Here is a 14,113-nt window from a genome sequence, read left to right on the forward strand (position 1 = left end):
GCATATGTGTGTGGAAAAGGCCTTTAGTTGGAAACTGGAGTTGAACTGCATTCAGTTCTTGCCAATGCTGCTTTTAAGTTTGCGCTATTTTAATAGTTTCTCAAAGTGATAGTGTTACTAACAGAAAATAGCCTTCTGAGCTGGCATTTTTGGTGTTTTCTTCTGGCTACAAGGTGAATTTGGGGTTGTTTGGCTTCTAAAATAAACGTAGAGCTTCAGTATTGCCATGAGGTCTTGGTGGATAGAAAATGGGTTCTATCTTGATGTGTTTTGATATATAACATGATGTAACAGGAGCAAAACCTTTGACATCATGTTGGTAATTGAGTTGTAAAGTTGTGAAGATGTACGTGCTAGAAAATGTCCCATTACAAATCCAGAATGTGTTCTGAATTAACATGCCAGGGTTGGTTGGTTTGATTTTGGTTCTGTCATCACGCTGGGGAACAAATTTTATGCATTACTTTGGTTGTTTTTTCTTGCATGTCATTTAAAAACAAAGAACACTAACAAACTCGAGACAGCAAGTGTGAGGTGAGAAAAGTCAGAAAAATGCCTAGATCAATCAGGATGAGTCTGGTTGGCTTCTGAATATACTGGATAACAACTTACTCCTTCCAGAAGATCGGATTCTGAAGAGAACTAGTAGTTCTTCCATTTGCTGTAGGAAGACAGACCTGCATGTGGATCCTCTGGATGTTTTCCCTTCAGTGACAGTAGCCCATATTGTCTACTGTTCAGGAAGACAGGAGGGCAGGGGCAGTGATCCTGGGAGTTTGAGGTATAGATCCCTTTGAGCTGGAGGTGGGATAATGCAGTCAGTTCTGTGCGCCATTGCTGAATGGGAGACTTCAGTTTACCTGTGGGTTCTGGGATGACCATCCTCCCTTGGAACGGTTTTCTGACACCTTCATGTTCCCTTAGGTCAGTGGTGTGAAGAAATGCTGCACACTTTTACAGAAAGTGAGCACCATTTGCAGCATCAGCATACAGCCCCACAGATTTTGCATTTAAAAAGAATGCAAAGCACAGATATTTGGTTTGATGGTAATTAACTTTGAACAGTGTACCGAAGTACTTGGCACATTTAGAAGTGTTTTAAAATCAAGGTTTCAGTTTGTTTCTGAGAAATTTTGTAGTTAACCCAGTTTCTGCTCTTGATGCATGAGTGACTGCGTACCATATGATGAACTGTGTTATATAAGATGCTCAAATTGTTGATCCAAAATTCTAGCTATTTAACTCTTCTGGGATCTTAGTGTTTCTTGTTTTATTTTTGTCCTGTTTTCTCTTTTCAGTATTTGAAGTGTTGATATGAAGCCCTTTTCTGCCAGCGCTGTTAGCAGAAAGAACTTATGTACACCCATCTGCGTGTTCCTTGGGCATGGGAATGGGTTGCACTGTCAGAAGCTTTTAACTATGTGTTATAGATTAATACAGGTGGGATTTTTCCTGCTTTGCCCTCTATTTCCTTTAAATAAGTTTGTGTCTTGCAGCAGGATATAGTGGAATAAGAATCATCAGCATCACTTGTTCCAGCTGCTTCCTCAACAGAAAAACTGAATTTTATTTGGATGAGCTTTTCTGTCTCCTGAATGTTTTGAGAGGAAGACAGTTTCTCTCCTTCCATACATCTTTCCCGCCCAGATGTTTGGTTCTTCATTGTATTTTATTAATAAATCCAACGCTTTCCTAGCTGTAGGGCTTCAAAAGAGAAAGCAGATGCTCATATTAGAAAACATGCCATGATATTGGGAGCTTAATTATCAAAGGCACAAAGTCAGACTCTCATTACATATTCCACTTGTTTAAAAAGAAAAAGAATAAAAGGTCAAAAGTATGCTTTGTTTTTATGGTAAGACTGATGATATGTTAACAGCTGGGAAATACAAAGCTGCAACTCTGTGGCTGAACAAGGAGGATAATGATTGTTCATTTGCAGAGATCATTATTTTCTTCTAATATGAGATTGCAATGTTTCTATTTGTAGCTGTGAAGCTTTAATTACAGTTCATAATTATTTGTAAATTATGTCTGTGTAGGCTCTTCCTATAGGAATCTGTGTCTTTATTGGCAGATGGTTGCTGGGGGGAGAAGACTGGCAGGTAGGCTTGAAAGACCACACATGTAATCTTATGGGTATCTGAAAGTAAACGTTATAGTTTTGTGCTTAAAAGGATGTTGTGAAACACAAAACAAGGCCAGAGAGGTCACATTTCCCTAAATGCGTGGATAGTACAAGAACAGTCGAATGGGATGTTTCTTGAGAGAAACAAAACAGCCAAATTTTCCTTGATAAAAGTACCCATTTTTGAGTTGTTTGGTCAAAAACCTCAGAGGGGTTTTTCTCCCAGTTGTTAAAGAAGGTGCTGTTGGTGTTGCAGTGTTGTGTTGTTAACACACTTCTTCAGTTACCTGCAGTTACTTGCCTCAGTTGCATCCAGACACTGTATATGAGCATAATAAAAATGGTTTTAAAATATGGCAAGGGTACATTAAAATATATCTGTTATTAAAGAGTGTTGGTAGAAAATAGATAGGGCACCAGATTAAAAAAACCACAGACATGGTGAGTTCTTGGTGGGTTTTTGGTTTTGCTGATTGGGATTAGAAATGCTTCCTGAATTACAGCTGAAGTGAGGGAGTCAAAATTCTGTTCTTCTATCCATGCTAAACAAGGACTTCTCAACTAGGGGAATTTCACAGATTTAACTGATAACAGCATTACTTCCCATGCCTTTATGCAGTTTGTTTATGTAAAAAGCTATCCTTCAAGGGCAGGAAAAAAGAGCCTCTGTTTTTGTATGTTGAGTAATGAGGGGATTTGAGAGAATGAACTGTGTAGTTCTCTGGAAAATGAGATTTAGCTGATCACCTCAGGATACTGCTTCCAAGCTGTGCTCTCCCCTTGAATCTTGTGAGTTATTTTGTGAATTGTTTTCCAACAGATTTTTTGAAGAAGGCCAGGCTTAAAGGAGAGTCTGTATTGTTGATATTGCCTGGAAATAAAGAATCAGTGGCTTTTGACTTAGTTAAAAGGGTTTCTTTGGTGTGATTTTACTATGCAAATAGAGTTGGTTTGGGTTTGCAGACTGATATACTCACTTGAGAACAAAATCAAATTAATGAAAACTCTGCTTTAGCTGTTTCTATTTACAAGCAACACCTCTGTTCCCTAAGCATTTTATAGCTCCTTAATCCACACGTAGAAATCCATCTACTTTACTGATGGGAAGGGAAGCCCAGAGAGATCAGGGAAAAAGCCAAAAAATACAAAGTCCAGTCTCCCAAGTCCAAGATAAATACGAGAAATGCTAAACCATTATTTTGTTCCTTTTCTCATTTCTAGGTTGAAAGTTGGAGTAAAGTTGTGTTTGTTAGTTGTCACTAAGAAATGCTGTAGCAATTACACATTTACATACTGAAGGAGTGCTTTCTTCAGTGTTGTCTAGATTATTTAGCAATAAAGCAGAGTTCATTTTCCTTGGCCTGGCATGGGCAAAACCACCATGGACTCAGGTGAAACTTTTGCTTGGATATGGATTCTGATACAGGTTCTATGTTAATTTAGTTATCTAGTGTCATTCAGAGGGTAAAATTCAAGTAGATGCTCTGGAAACCAGAGCATCTGGAGGCCATGTTATGGCAGTGGTTTGAGTCTCTGGATTGTTGCATTGAGTTCAAAGCTCAGTCATAGTATAATAATGGAGACACAATTTAAACTTGCTGTGGTTTTTAGTTACTGGGCAAAATGGGGACCTGGTCTTAATGGAGGCAAGCAGGAGTTTAAAACTCTATTGCTTTGTGTAGGTTGTTTTAGTTTAGCATGAAAACCAAAACTGGTAGAATATGGATCAGCAAACCTCAGGATTTTTTAGTCATCTAAAATCTGGTGCAGTTCTGTTGGAAAAGTTTTAGGTATTTGTTATAACAAGGGTCCTTTCTGGATACAGTCATACATCTTTTAAAGTTTTCTGTAGTACTGGAAGTAAAATGGATGTGTGCAGTACAAGATCTATATAGGCAGTCTGAAATAGTTGCGCACCTTCTTTAGGTTACAGATGTGACTGACTTCTTACACTGACTGCAGCTATACTGCAGAATGCTGGGAACACCCTGCAGCTGATGTGCCGGCTGCTCTCTATAGTTTCTTTAAACTGGGTTTTGCTCATCTGGATAATGTTCCATTTGCATTTCTTTGTGCAGCATGCAGATGATGTTGGCTCCTGAGACACTGAAAATAAACCACATGAATTCTTGTGGCGTGGCTTGATTCACAGCAAACTAGAACTAGCTTTGTGTAGTAATGTAGTGTATGTAAAATACTAGTGGGCCTTTCTCCTACGTTCTCTACCATCCTGAAGAGCTGCTGCTCACAGCAGATGGATTTTCATAGCACTGATTGATACAGCCTTCTAGGAAGTTACGAAATTCTTATCAGTCCTTCTTCAGTTAATATGGTAGCAGTTTATGCTAATTCGGTTGTATAGTTCATGTTTTATTCTTTAGCAGAAGAGGATTTTCTTTGGTCATGACCCAAGTGCATAGGATGCTACATCCTTCTTGAGAGTGGCTGAGCACCCTCACTTCCCAGTGATGTATGTAGCAAATCCAAGTGCTGTACAGATAGTAGTTTTATTCTCCAGCAGTTTCCTTATTGAGTGTCTCTATAGCACCAGTTAATTTTTCATTACAGTTAGCACAGGTTCACTGTTCTCTTCTGCATTTTGCATTTGCCAGAATGAGCATTGTGTTGTGCTTTTTCATTCATACCAAGCATTTTGACAGAAGTTGTTATCCAGATAACTCCTCCTATTAATCTCTGAATGTTCAGATTCCCATATATGTTTACTTCCATAGCCCCCAGTACTGTTCAGTGGGAGGATTGTGCCATTCCGTGTCCATATGCTGCTTGGTATTTTTCACATGGGAGATACTGTCTTCTGGGCTTTCTTTCCAGAATGCTCAGAGTGCAGATGTTTCTGCCTTCAGAAACGAAGTGCAGCTTGGCTGAATTCACACAGTCTGCTTTGTATGAGCTAAGTAGGTATGTGTGTCTGTATTTTCTTTGTGTATGTTAGGATTTCTGGCTGCTCTAACCAGTTCGGTGGGAGAGGTTGGTTTCAGCTGTGCACCCTTTCTCTGGCAGGTGCTGTCAGTGGAGAGGGGTGCCGCTGGATCTCCCAGGAGTGATGGGGATGGTTGAGATCCCTATCATTTGCTGCAGGAAAGGAACACTGCCCATTTGCCTCTCTTCTGCAAAGTCTGTCAGTGGAGGTGGCAAATGACCATGTGTGCTCCTGTTACACCTGAAAACCTGGATAAAGAACTTGGGAAGCTTGTGTTGGCTGGTGAAAAACCCGGGAAATGTGTGACGTACACGTGGAAAACTGAGAGTTTTTAAACAACAGACATTACTTGTGTCTGTGTGGTAGGTTCTCAAAATGAGGTGAAAGGAAGGAAGCCAGAAGAAACATTTTGTTGAAGCAGCAACGGGTTGCTGTGGGGGAGGAGGAGGAGAGAAACATGTCTCTCGTCTTATGCTCGGCTCCATGTTCATAATGATCTTAACAGCAGATTGGCAGTGGCTAGGTTGTGTTCTCCTAAGGTGTTTCCACCTTGTGCACACATCGTACACAGTACAACCAGTAACTTCCCTATCCTGCTGTTGCTTATCAGGGTGGTCAGGTTCTGCCACTGTGACTCACAACCACAGTTTTTCCAGTGCTGTGCAGTGGTGCTAAATGCCCTTTAAGTGTAGCTGGATGTTTTGAGAAATGCAGAATCCCCGGGGTTTCTGGCAACTGCTCCTTTCTCACAGAAGTCATGGGAACACCAGTCAAAAACTTGTGTTCTTTTTTGCAGTCTGCTCAATGTAATTTTTGCTTTTACCAGCCTTCTGCAAATTTAAATACTGACCCTGTGTTGCTTTGGAAAAAGATTAAATGAGACTGGATTGTGCTTTTAATACCTTTTTTGATATTTTGGCAAAAAAATTTCAGAGCTCAGTTTTTTTCTCTGACTGGCCAGGTTCATAGAGCAGTGTGATTAATGATTCCTCTTGACAACTTCTGGTAATTACAATTTTATTAAGGTCCAAAAATAAACAATGCAATCTTCTCATTTGCCCTGCATAATACAGCTTGTAGAGTTCCTCCCAATAATTATCTCATCCAAATCCGATAGCTTGTCACTGGGATCTTAGGAAACTTTTCCACTGGGGTTTTACTGCATTCTGTCAGCACAGCTATGGTAAAATATATGGCTCTTTAGTTTGTTTGTAGAGATAGAAAATAGAGAACCCAAATTATTTCACTTAACAAGATTAATGGAAGGAAATGTGACATGCTCCTTTGTGTTATCAGTTATTTATAGGATTTCTTCAAGTGAAATACTCCTTGCTATCGGATTCCCAGAGGCTATTTGCTTTGGCACAAAGCTACTAAACAGACTGATTGTTATATCATTGCTTCAGGTGTTGCTTTGCTTCAAAAAGAAATAAACAGGAGGAGGAGAAGAAATGTCTGTACCAAAACAATCATCCTTTTTGTTTTAAACTAGGCATTGTCTGTAGTGGTTTTTTACAGTGTGTGCTGGCATTGGCATTGGGGATGTATTTTGCTTTATTTCTAGAAAAAACAATGCTTGGTTTTGGCCATTTCTCAAGACCTGCTTCCTGCTTCAACTAATGCAGAAGGACCACACCTTGCTGTAATTGTCCTCCATTTGCCCCAGTTCAGGGAGTGCTGTAAAAAGAAGCTTGGACACTGTTACTAAACAAGCTGAAGAGTATTTGAAAGTATCTGTAGGAATGTAAGTATGTATAAGATAACTTCACATACAAACTCGTTTTGTATGTCACTGAAATGCACCAAGAAAGTGAGATACAGCAGCTGTTTAAAAAGTCACAACTGACCTATACACATTCTGGAGATAGGAAGTGGAAACAAATGATGTATATGAGTGTGTGTGAGAACGATATGATTAAATAAACATATTTTAAACATCTGGTTTTCAGTTCGATTTGTGTATGGTTGTATGGTCTCCTGTGAAAGTTGCCTTGAGTTTTTCAAGTGGTCTTTGAGTTATGGAGCATAGTATTTCCCCAAGAGCTATGGGTCACTCAACACTGGTGCAGTGGTGTCTTGGAAGAAAGACAAATTTTAAATAAAAGAAAATAAAATAAATGAGGGTCACACAGTAAAATGCAGGCCTTACTATCTAAAAAGAATAGTTGTAACTGGTAGATATTAATATATCAAGTTTAGAAGTCTCTGTGAGAAGCAAAACCAAAGCCCAGAAAACTTGCTGAATCCAAAAGGGGATAGAGAAGTGAGCTATATGTGTACGCATGTGGTTCATTTTAAATTGCTAGAGCAAACTTTAAAGGATATTTTTATAAATACCATTTTATAAAAACAAAATTTTGGAAGTAGTTTTCCAGCTAGAAGTTTATTAAATGTATATCCAAGTCTGTGCTACTTTAACCTGTAGGAAGTATAGGCCTTACTTCAGTGAAGTGTTTAAGCATGTGGATAGTTTATTACTTGTCCTGGCTTCACTCAGATTACCTTTTTCCTTGGAGACATGCTTAAATCTCCCATTGAGCTGGACTCATGCTGCCAGCTCGGCCAGTGTTGCTTCTGTCCTCCTTTTAGCACAGAGTGGGTTGGTGCTGGTGGTGGCTGAGCTTCCACTGGGGATCTAGTTAAAGATGTCCCTGCTCACTGCAGGGGGGTTGGACTAGATGATCTTTGAGGCTCCTTTCCAACCCAGACTGTTCTATGGTTCTGTGATCTGCTCCCATCCAGCACCTCCCTTCTGCAGGGACCCCAGCAAAAGCAGGGCAGGTTAGCTCAGGCTCTCTCCCCTTTTACACTTTCACCTGAAAGCTAGAAATTCAGGCAGTGAGTCCTCCCTTGATTAAGTTAAATTAAACCACAGCTTACAAGCTGTTCAGTAACTTTCTCAAAAAGGTAAACGTGCGGGCTTACTCTGCAGATACTCCTGTTAGGAAATTTGTTAAACACCTTAGTGAAATGCTGTCCTTTAGGATGTCTTGTGCCAAGGGGTATCTCAGGAAACGCTTCCCAAGGCTGTAGCCCTTCTGACAACACATCCAGTGAGTTCTTAATGCCTGTGTGGCAACCAACAGCACTAGGCCAGAAAAACAGACTGTATATAGTGAAAGAAAATGGGAATTAAAACCCCAAACCCACAAACAAAAAACCCAAGCTGCAGCATTTCCATGTCAGCCAATGCTTTTGGGTTTTTTAAGACATTACAGAGATTCCAGTCTTGGGAAAAACAGTATTTCCCTTCTTCTTTCAGTGCATGTTCCTCCAGGCTTGGTCCTGACTGATGATTGCACAGTATTTCATAAAATGTAGATATTATTGCAGGATTTAATGACACTCATTGGCTACTTTTCTCTCTCAGATTCTTTTTTACAGTGGCCCTTTAATACTGCATCTTCAAATGTTTAGAAAAGACGAATAGCAGGTTGACTAGCTAAATATACCATGAGAACATGTAACTCACATAAGGTGTTAAATAGTCAAAATATTTTCTTTTTGCAGTTTGTGTGAGGTTCAGATGGTGGTGTCTTTCCCAGGACCAAATCTGAGAAAAGTGGCGAGGATGAAAACAAATAGATCTGAATTTTCTCTAAGTATTCAATCACTTAAATGCACAGTAGCCGAAAATCTCTATAGCACAACTATATATTTGTAAAACACAATGTTTTGCTTTGGTTTGCTTCAGAGAAACATGTAAGATTGCAGTGGACGAATGAAAGCAGAAGTAGAAGGAGAGTTCCTGTTGCAATTGGAAAGGAGGCAACAGATGGAGCAAAAAGAAAAGCTCTAGTCTTTGTAGTCTACATTTTCTCGTTTCCATCTGATCAGCGTAACGAGATGTGTTCCCACCGGGGTCTCTGCCGGTTGTGAAAAGTGTAATAGTTACATCCAAGATCACACCTTACTGTAGTTCTGTCAGTATTATTTACTTTCCACTCTCATTTTCAGATACACATATTTTTACTTTTTGAGTGTTCAAGCAGGTTGGTTTAACACTTCTGCACCACGCTGGTATAAAATGATAAATGCACAGCTTCACTCGAGTTGGCTGGGCCATACCAAAATGTGTCAGCAGAGGTCCTGGCCCATTCTGTACATGCAAACATGCCGGTCTGTTAGGAAACAAACACAAGACTCCTCTCTTTACATATCAGTTCTGCTTTAATGGAAATTTCTGGGTAATGGAAAGTGCAATAGAAAGGTCATAGCTCTGCGTGCTGTTAAAAATGGAATTTGCCTTTTTCCTGAGTTGCTGTGGAATTGGCTAGGCTGCTTTGTTGTCTTCCTTGACTGCATTAGAACTGAGAGACCTGAAACACTTGTGCAGATGTGACTGGTGAAAAGTCTGCGTGTTGAAAATACTCATTAAATAGTTTGCTTAGCAGTAACTTTGAGGCATTTTATAAGTTCTGAATTTGGGTTTAAGTTGTGAAGAGGCCCAGCAAGTACTAAGCACTGCACACGCTAGCCGCACCTGCTTGTTCCATTTCCTTGTGTCCTGCTAGCCACCTTCGAGTTCATTATCTGCCAAGGGAGAAGAGTCTTTTGCAGTGATAGAAAATGCTCACTTAGGGCAATCAAGAGATATTAGTGCCGCCTTTCACTTGAGTCCTTAAGGGAGGACTTAAACCTGGTGCAGTGCACTGCCTTCTAAATTTTAAGGTCTGAATGAACTCTGTAAGTGTTTCAGTGTCCTGTAATGTTATTAAAATGACATCTTTCTAGCTGAAGAAGCAGTGAATGCCAAAAGTGTCTGTGCCAGAGAGTTTCTTCAACACTGTTGGGTTCTTAACTAGTTTAGCAGAACTGTTGAAGGTATGGAAAATAATTCTCCTTTTAATAAAAGGTTAATTTTCAAGAAGGTAAGAGTATTTTATTCTTTTAAGAATCAGAAATGTATTCTGTCTAATACGAAGATATAAAAAGAAGACAATTTTCCTGGATGCTAAGGTATTAGTGCACATCTCTTGAGTATCTCTAAAATGGGGAGAGAAATTAAAAGGCTGAAAACAGAAGGCATCAAAATTGTGGATTTATAAACCAAAATCAAGAGTTACAAGGCTGAAAATGTGAATGCAAATATGGACCTGCTTTTATAAATACAGAACAAACTCAGGCCTCTAGAGAAAAAGCTTGGGAAATGAGTGCAGCATCCACCTGTAGTCATTACAGAATAGTTACCACAATGTTAACATCCAAAAGAAGTATGTGCTGCAATGTATGTATATTACACTTGCTCACTTGTGTGTATTTTAGGATAAAATGAACTGATTTGAAATGGGTATTAGTTGTATAGAGCACTCTGAAGGGCTGAAAAAGCATCTTGAGGACCTGACGTTCAGGAATAATAGCATTTTAAAGACTATTTTATGCAGCTTTTTCTGATAGAAGATACTACATGTAAAGACCTTTTTTTTTTTTTTCCCCTTTTCCTCCTTAATTTCTACTTTCTTAGCTATTAAGTTGAGATGTTTGGGTTAGAAAAGGGGAAAACATCTTAAATCTGTCCTGTAACCTTACTTGATTTGAATGCAAATTACTGGATTTGAATACAAGTATCTAATCGGTCAGTCCTGTGCTGTGTTTTGAGACAAACATGTGCTTCTCAGTAATGCTGGCATAACAAAATTGGGGAAAATAAAGCAGCAACATCATTAAGACTGAAAACTTGTCTTTTAGCAGCTAGCTTTCATTCTGTATGTTCCGAGGAAACACATTTCAGTGTGTTCAGAGGAAAATTGCATTTGTCAGGTGTCAGGCTCACTTGGTTTCAGTGGCATACCTGAGAAGAGATCCTTCTTGTCCCCCAGGAAATGGCCCTAATGAAGCCCTTGAGATCTGGATGGTTGTGCACTCGGAGCTGCCTGCAAAGTAGGAGGTGCCCAAAGGAGCATGAGAATGTTCTCTGAAGTTTTGTGCCATCTAGTATATTCAGCTTTACACTTCAGGGTATAAGCCAGTCCCTACGTTTTACAAGTCAAGGAAAAGGGTGAAGTGCAGCTGGGGAGTGGGTTGGTGGGTTATTCACACCTGCCCACTGAGCCTGGTCTTGCACTGTTCTCCAAAGCAGCAGGTGCTGGAACTGACAGGGACACTGGCACCTCTGATATAGGCTGCTTCAGGAGATGGACCTTGGGTTCAATCCAGCACTGCAAACCCTGGCTAGACTCATTAGCTAAAATCTATTAGTAGATCGTAAGATCATCACAGGCATAGTTTCAACCTGAACCTGTCTGCGTCACTGAGTTGGGAGATAGTGAGCCAAGCGTTATTACGTGAAGGAACAGAATGTCTGGGGGGTGAATGGGTTCTCTTCCAAGTCCTTTTTTCTTTCTTCCTTGTTTTCTAATACAGTCATCTCCCTAAACATTTACCTGTCTGCTATTTGCTTTCACCCCATAAAAGTAAATATATCCTGGTTTTTAAAAGCTGGATGTGCAACAACTCTAGTTTTCAGTGAGCTGCAGATATCCCTGCCTTGCAGAAGTAGTAGTATCAAGAAAAATCACCTTTTCTTGTGTAGCCTGTGGGTGTTTCGAACCTTAACGTAATGTCTGAAGACACCCAAATAGTGTCATCTGTGTTACAATTGAGATTTTAAATAGATAATTGACAGCAAGAGATACAAAGGTATTTAACCTCAGAAGATTGTTAGAACACCATATGTAGTGTCAGCAGACAGCGCTCCCTTTTCCTGCTCCAGAAAAGAAGGGGAGCAGCTATACATGAAATGCTAATAATCTCACTGTGGTTTTGAATAGACTAGACTTGAGAGCCTTGAGTATTTTTCCTTTTCCCTTTTAACTGCAATTTTGTTATTGTATTGCTGCCCCCATCTCTGCTAAATATGGCTTTTGAAATGTAAATTATATCATGTTCTCAGAGATGCATATGACACCCTCAGCACTGTTCCTCTTTGCACTTCAAAGAGCTGTGTGGTCACACTTTGCATCTCAGCAAAATTGCAAGATTTGCCTTCTGAAGATCTCCTTTAATGTGTACAATCAATCCCTGATAATGTGTTTTGGGTTTTTGTTCCCTGGAGTCTGTTAATTTTAGTGTTGCTACAGGTCATCAGGAAATATAATCTCTTCTTTTTTAATTTCTCAGTGTACGTGCCTGAGGGGAGAGGAACACAAGAGAGGAGAGACAATTGAACATCACCGTTGGCCAAGGCCTGAAAAAATGGTCCTGGATGAACAGAGGATTAGAACTTAATTGTAAAAGGGAAATAAAATCTTGGCAGGCGATTCGCTTCATTTCCACATTCATCATGGCCCAAATCCTCTGGCTGGCTGGTTGATGGGACTGTCCAACGCTTCTTACTTAGGTTCAGTGCAGAACCCCTCTGCCTACAGATCAAAAGACCTGGGATCAGGTGGGAACTGGATGGTGCCAAATACAGGAATGGAAAGAGAAATGGACTCTGACAAGCTAAGATGGAAGTGACTTGACAGCTTCAAGCTCAGCAGTTGTCTCCAGTAAGGACAGGTTAAGACGGGAATCTCAAGCTTCGCTGGGAGAGCAGTATGCAGGAAGCTGGTTTTCAGGCCACAAATGCTTTCACAGGTAAGGACTTCTGTTCTAGTTCAGCGTATAGTTTTGGGAGAGTTTAGTAGAGTTTAGAAGATAAATCGAATAGGTCCTGGCTGTCGTTAGCGCCTTGTAGTACTTTTAGTTTAAATAGTATTTTAAAACAGTTCAGTTGAGGAACAGTTCAACACTTGTATCAACAGTGAGTAACGCAACTATCTGTATTGCAGGCCCTCTGAAATGGATAGCCACAAGCCTTAGGGAAGGTGTATCTCAACTTTCCTCCTTAAAGTACTTACTTACAGCTTAACAATAAGTGGCCTCCGGGGTCAGTATAAAACGTAGTCTGTTAAGTTGCTCTTGTGTTCAACAAGGGAGTTTGGCAAGGGCATAAGATGGACATGGTTCCTATCAGGAGGCTTCTCAGAAACATGTCAGTGGTGAGCTTTTATCTCATCAGCCAGAGCACATCTCTGGGCAGAACTTGCCAAGTACCTTCTCCTTGTACTCCCACCACACAACTCTGTTGTGCTGCAATGCACTGGCAAAACCAGAGGGTTCAAACGGTAACCGTTTCACCTGAGTCCAGTGTATTTCCCTGTAAATAACGTTGAAAATAATGTGATGAGGAAGAGGACGCCAAAGGCGGTGTGTGTCTCTGAGGAAAGCTCCCTCTAGTGTAAAGTTCACTGGACTTTACATTCAGTGCTTTCCCTGTCTGGTCTGGTTTCTGATTTGAGAGGTGGAAGAAGACAGGGATCAGAAGATCCTGCTGCTATGTTTCCACATCTGCTGGCCAGCTGAGACCCTGCAAGAACTGGGTAGAAAATCAGCTGGATATTCCTTTTGCTTTAGTAGGTCTAGATAATGGATTAGTACCACAGTGAAAGTTCATGAAAAGTTCATGAAAGTTCAACTAGTTTTTTTTTTCCAATTTAAAATTTTTGCCTTTAAAAGAAGTTTAATGGATTGGTGGTTGTATCTATGGGAAGATCATTTTCTGTCTCAGGCTGCTTTACCCTGGGTTGCTTGCTGTTCTAGGAGCTCTTCCCAGAAGGAACAGCATTTCCCTGTGGGCAATCTTCTACTTTGTCCTATCCCAAAGCAGATCCATCCTCAGAGGCTGGTCCCAGCCTTCTGGCTGCAGTAGGGTGGCAGCTCTGTGTCCAGCTGTCCACATGAGCACATCGGTTTGGAGGAACAGTGCAGTTCTGAACTGTCTCCCTTCTCTTGCATTGTTTTGATTTACAACATGGTTTTCATGTGTGTCAGTGAGATGTGTCTTGAAGGAGAGGAAATGGGAAGCTCTTCTCCACATGTGCTCCAGTGCTGATGGGAGATGTGACATCTGGGACCACTGCAGGGCTCTCCTGCCTCTGCCTGAACGGCGGCTCACTCCTACGGCTCCCCACTGCCATTCTTGTCCTGTTTGTGCATCTTTCTCCTTGTTGCTCTCTGCCAGCCCTCAGGTAGTTCCGAGTGGGTTTTTGCCACTCCTTTGC

At 40.6% G+C, this 14,113-nt stretch overlaps 1 protein-coding gene across 3 annotated transcripts in view; it reads left to right on the plus strand.

The window, feature by feature from the left end:
• LDLRAD4 (low density lipoprotein receptor class A domain containing 4) overlaps positions 1–14,113 on the plus strand; it is a 305,806-nt gene that overhangs the window by 105,396 nt on the left and 186,297 nt on the right. For all 3 annotated transcript variants that reach the window (XM_030486634.1, XM_030486652.1, XM_030486644.1), the window contains one exon: positions 12,189–12,647. In XM_030486634.1, the coding sequence (XP_030342494.1) occupies positions 12,608–12,647 (40 nt within the window). In that variant the 5' untranslated portion in view covers positions 12,189–12,607. The remainder of the gene's footprint in view (positions 1–12,188; positions 12,648–14,113) is intronic.

This window comes from Strigops habroptila, chromosome 1 (genome assembly GCF_004027225.2).
Source record: "Strigops habroptila isolate Jane chromosome 1, bStrHab1.2.pri, whole genome shotgun sequence".
Taxonomy (NCBI): Eukaryota; Metazoa; Chordata; class Aves; order Psittaciformes; family Psittacidae; genus Strigops; species Strigops habroptila.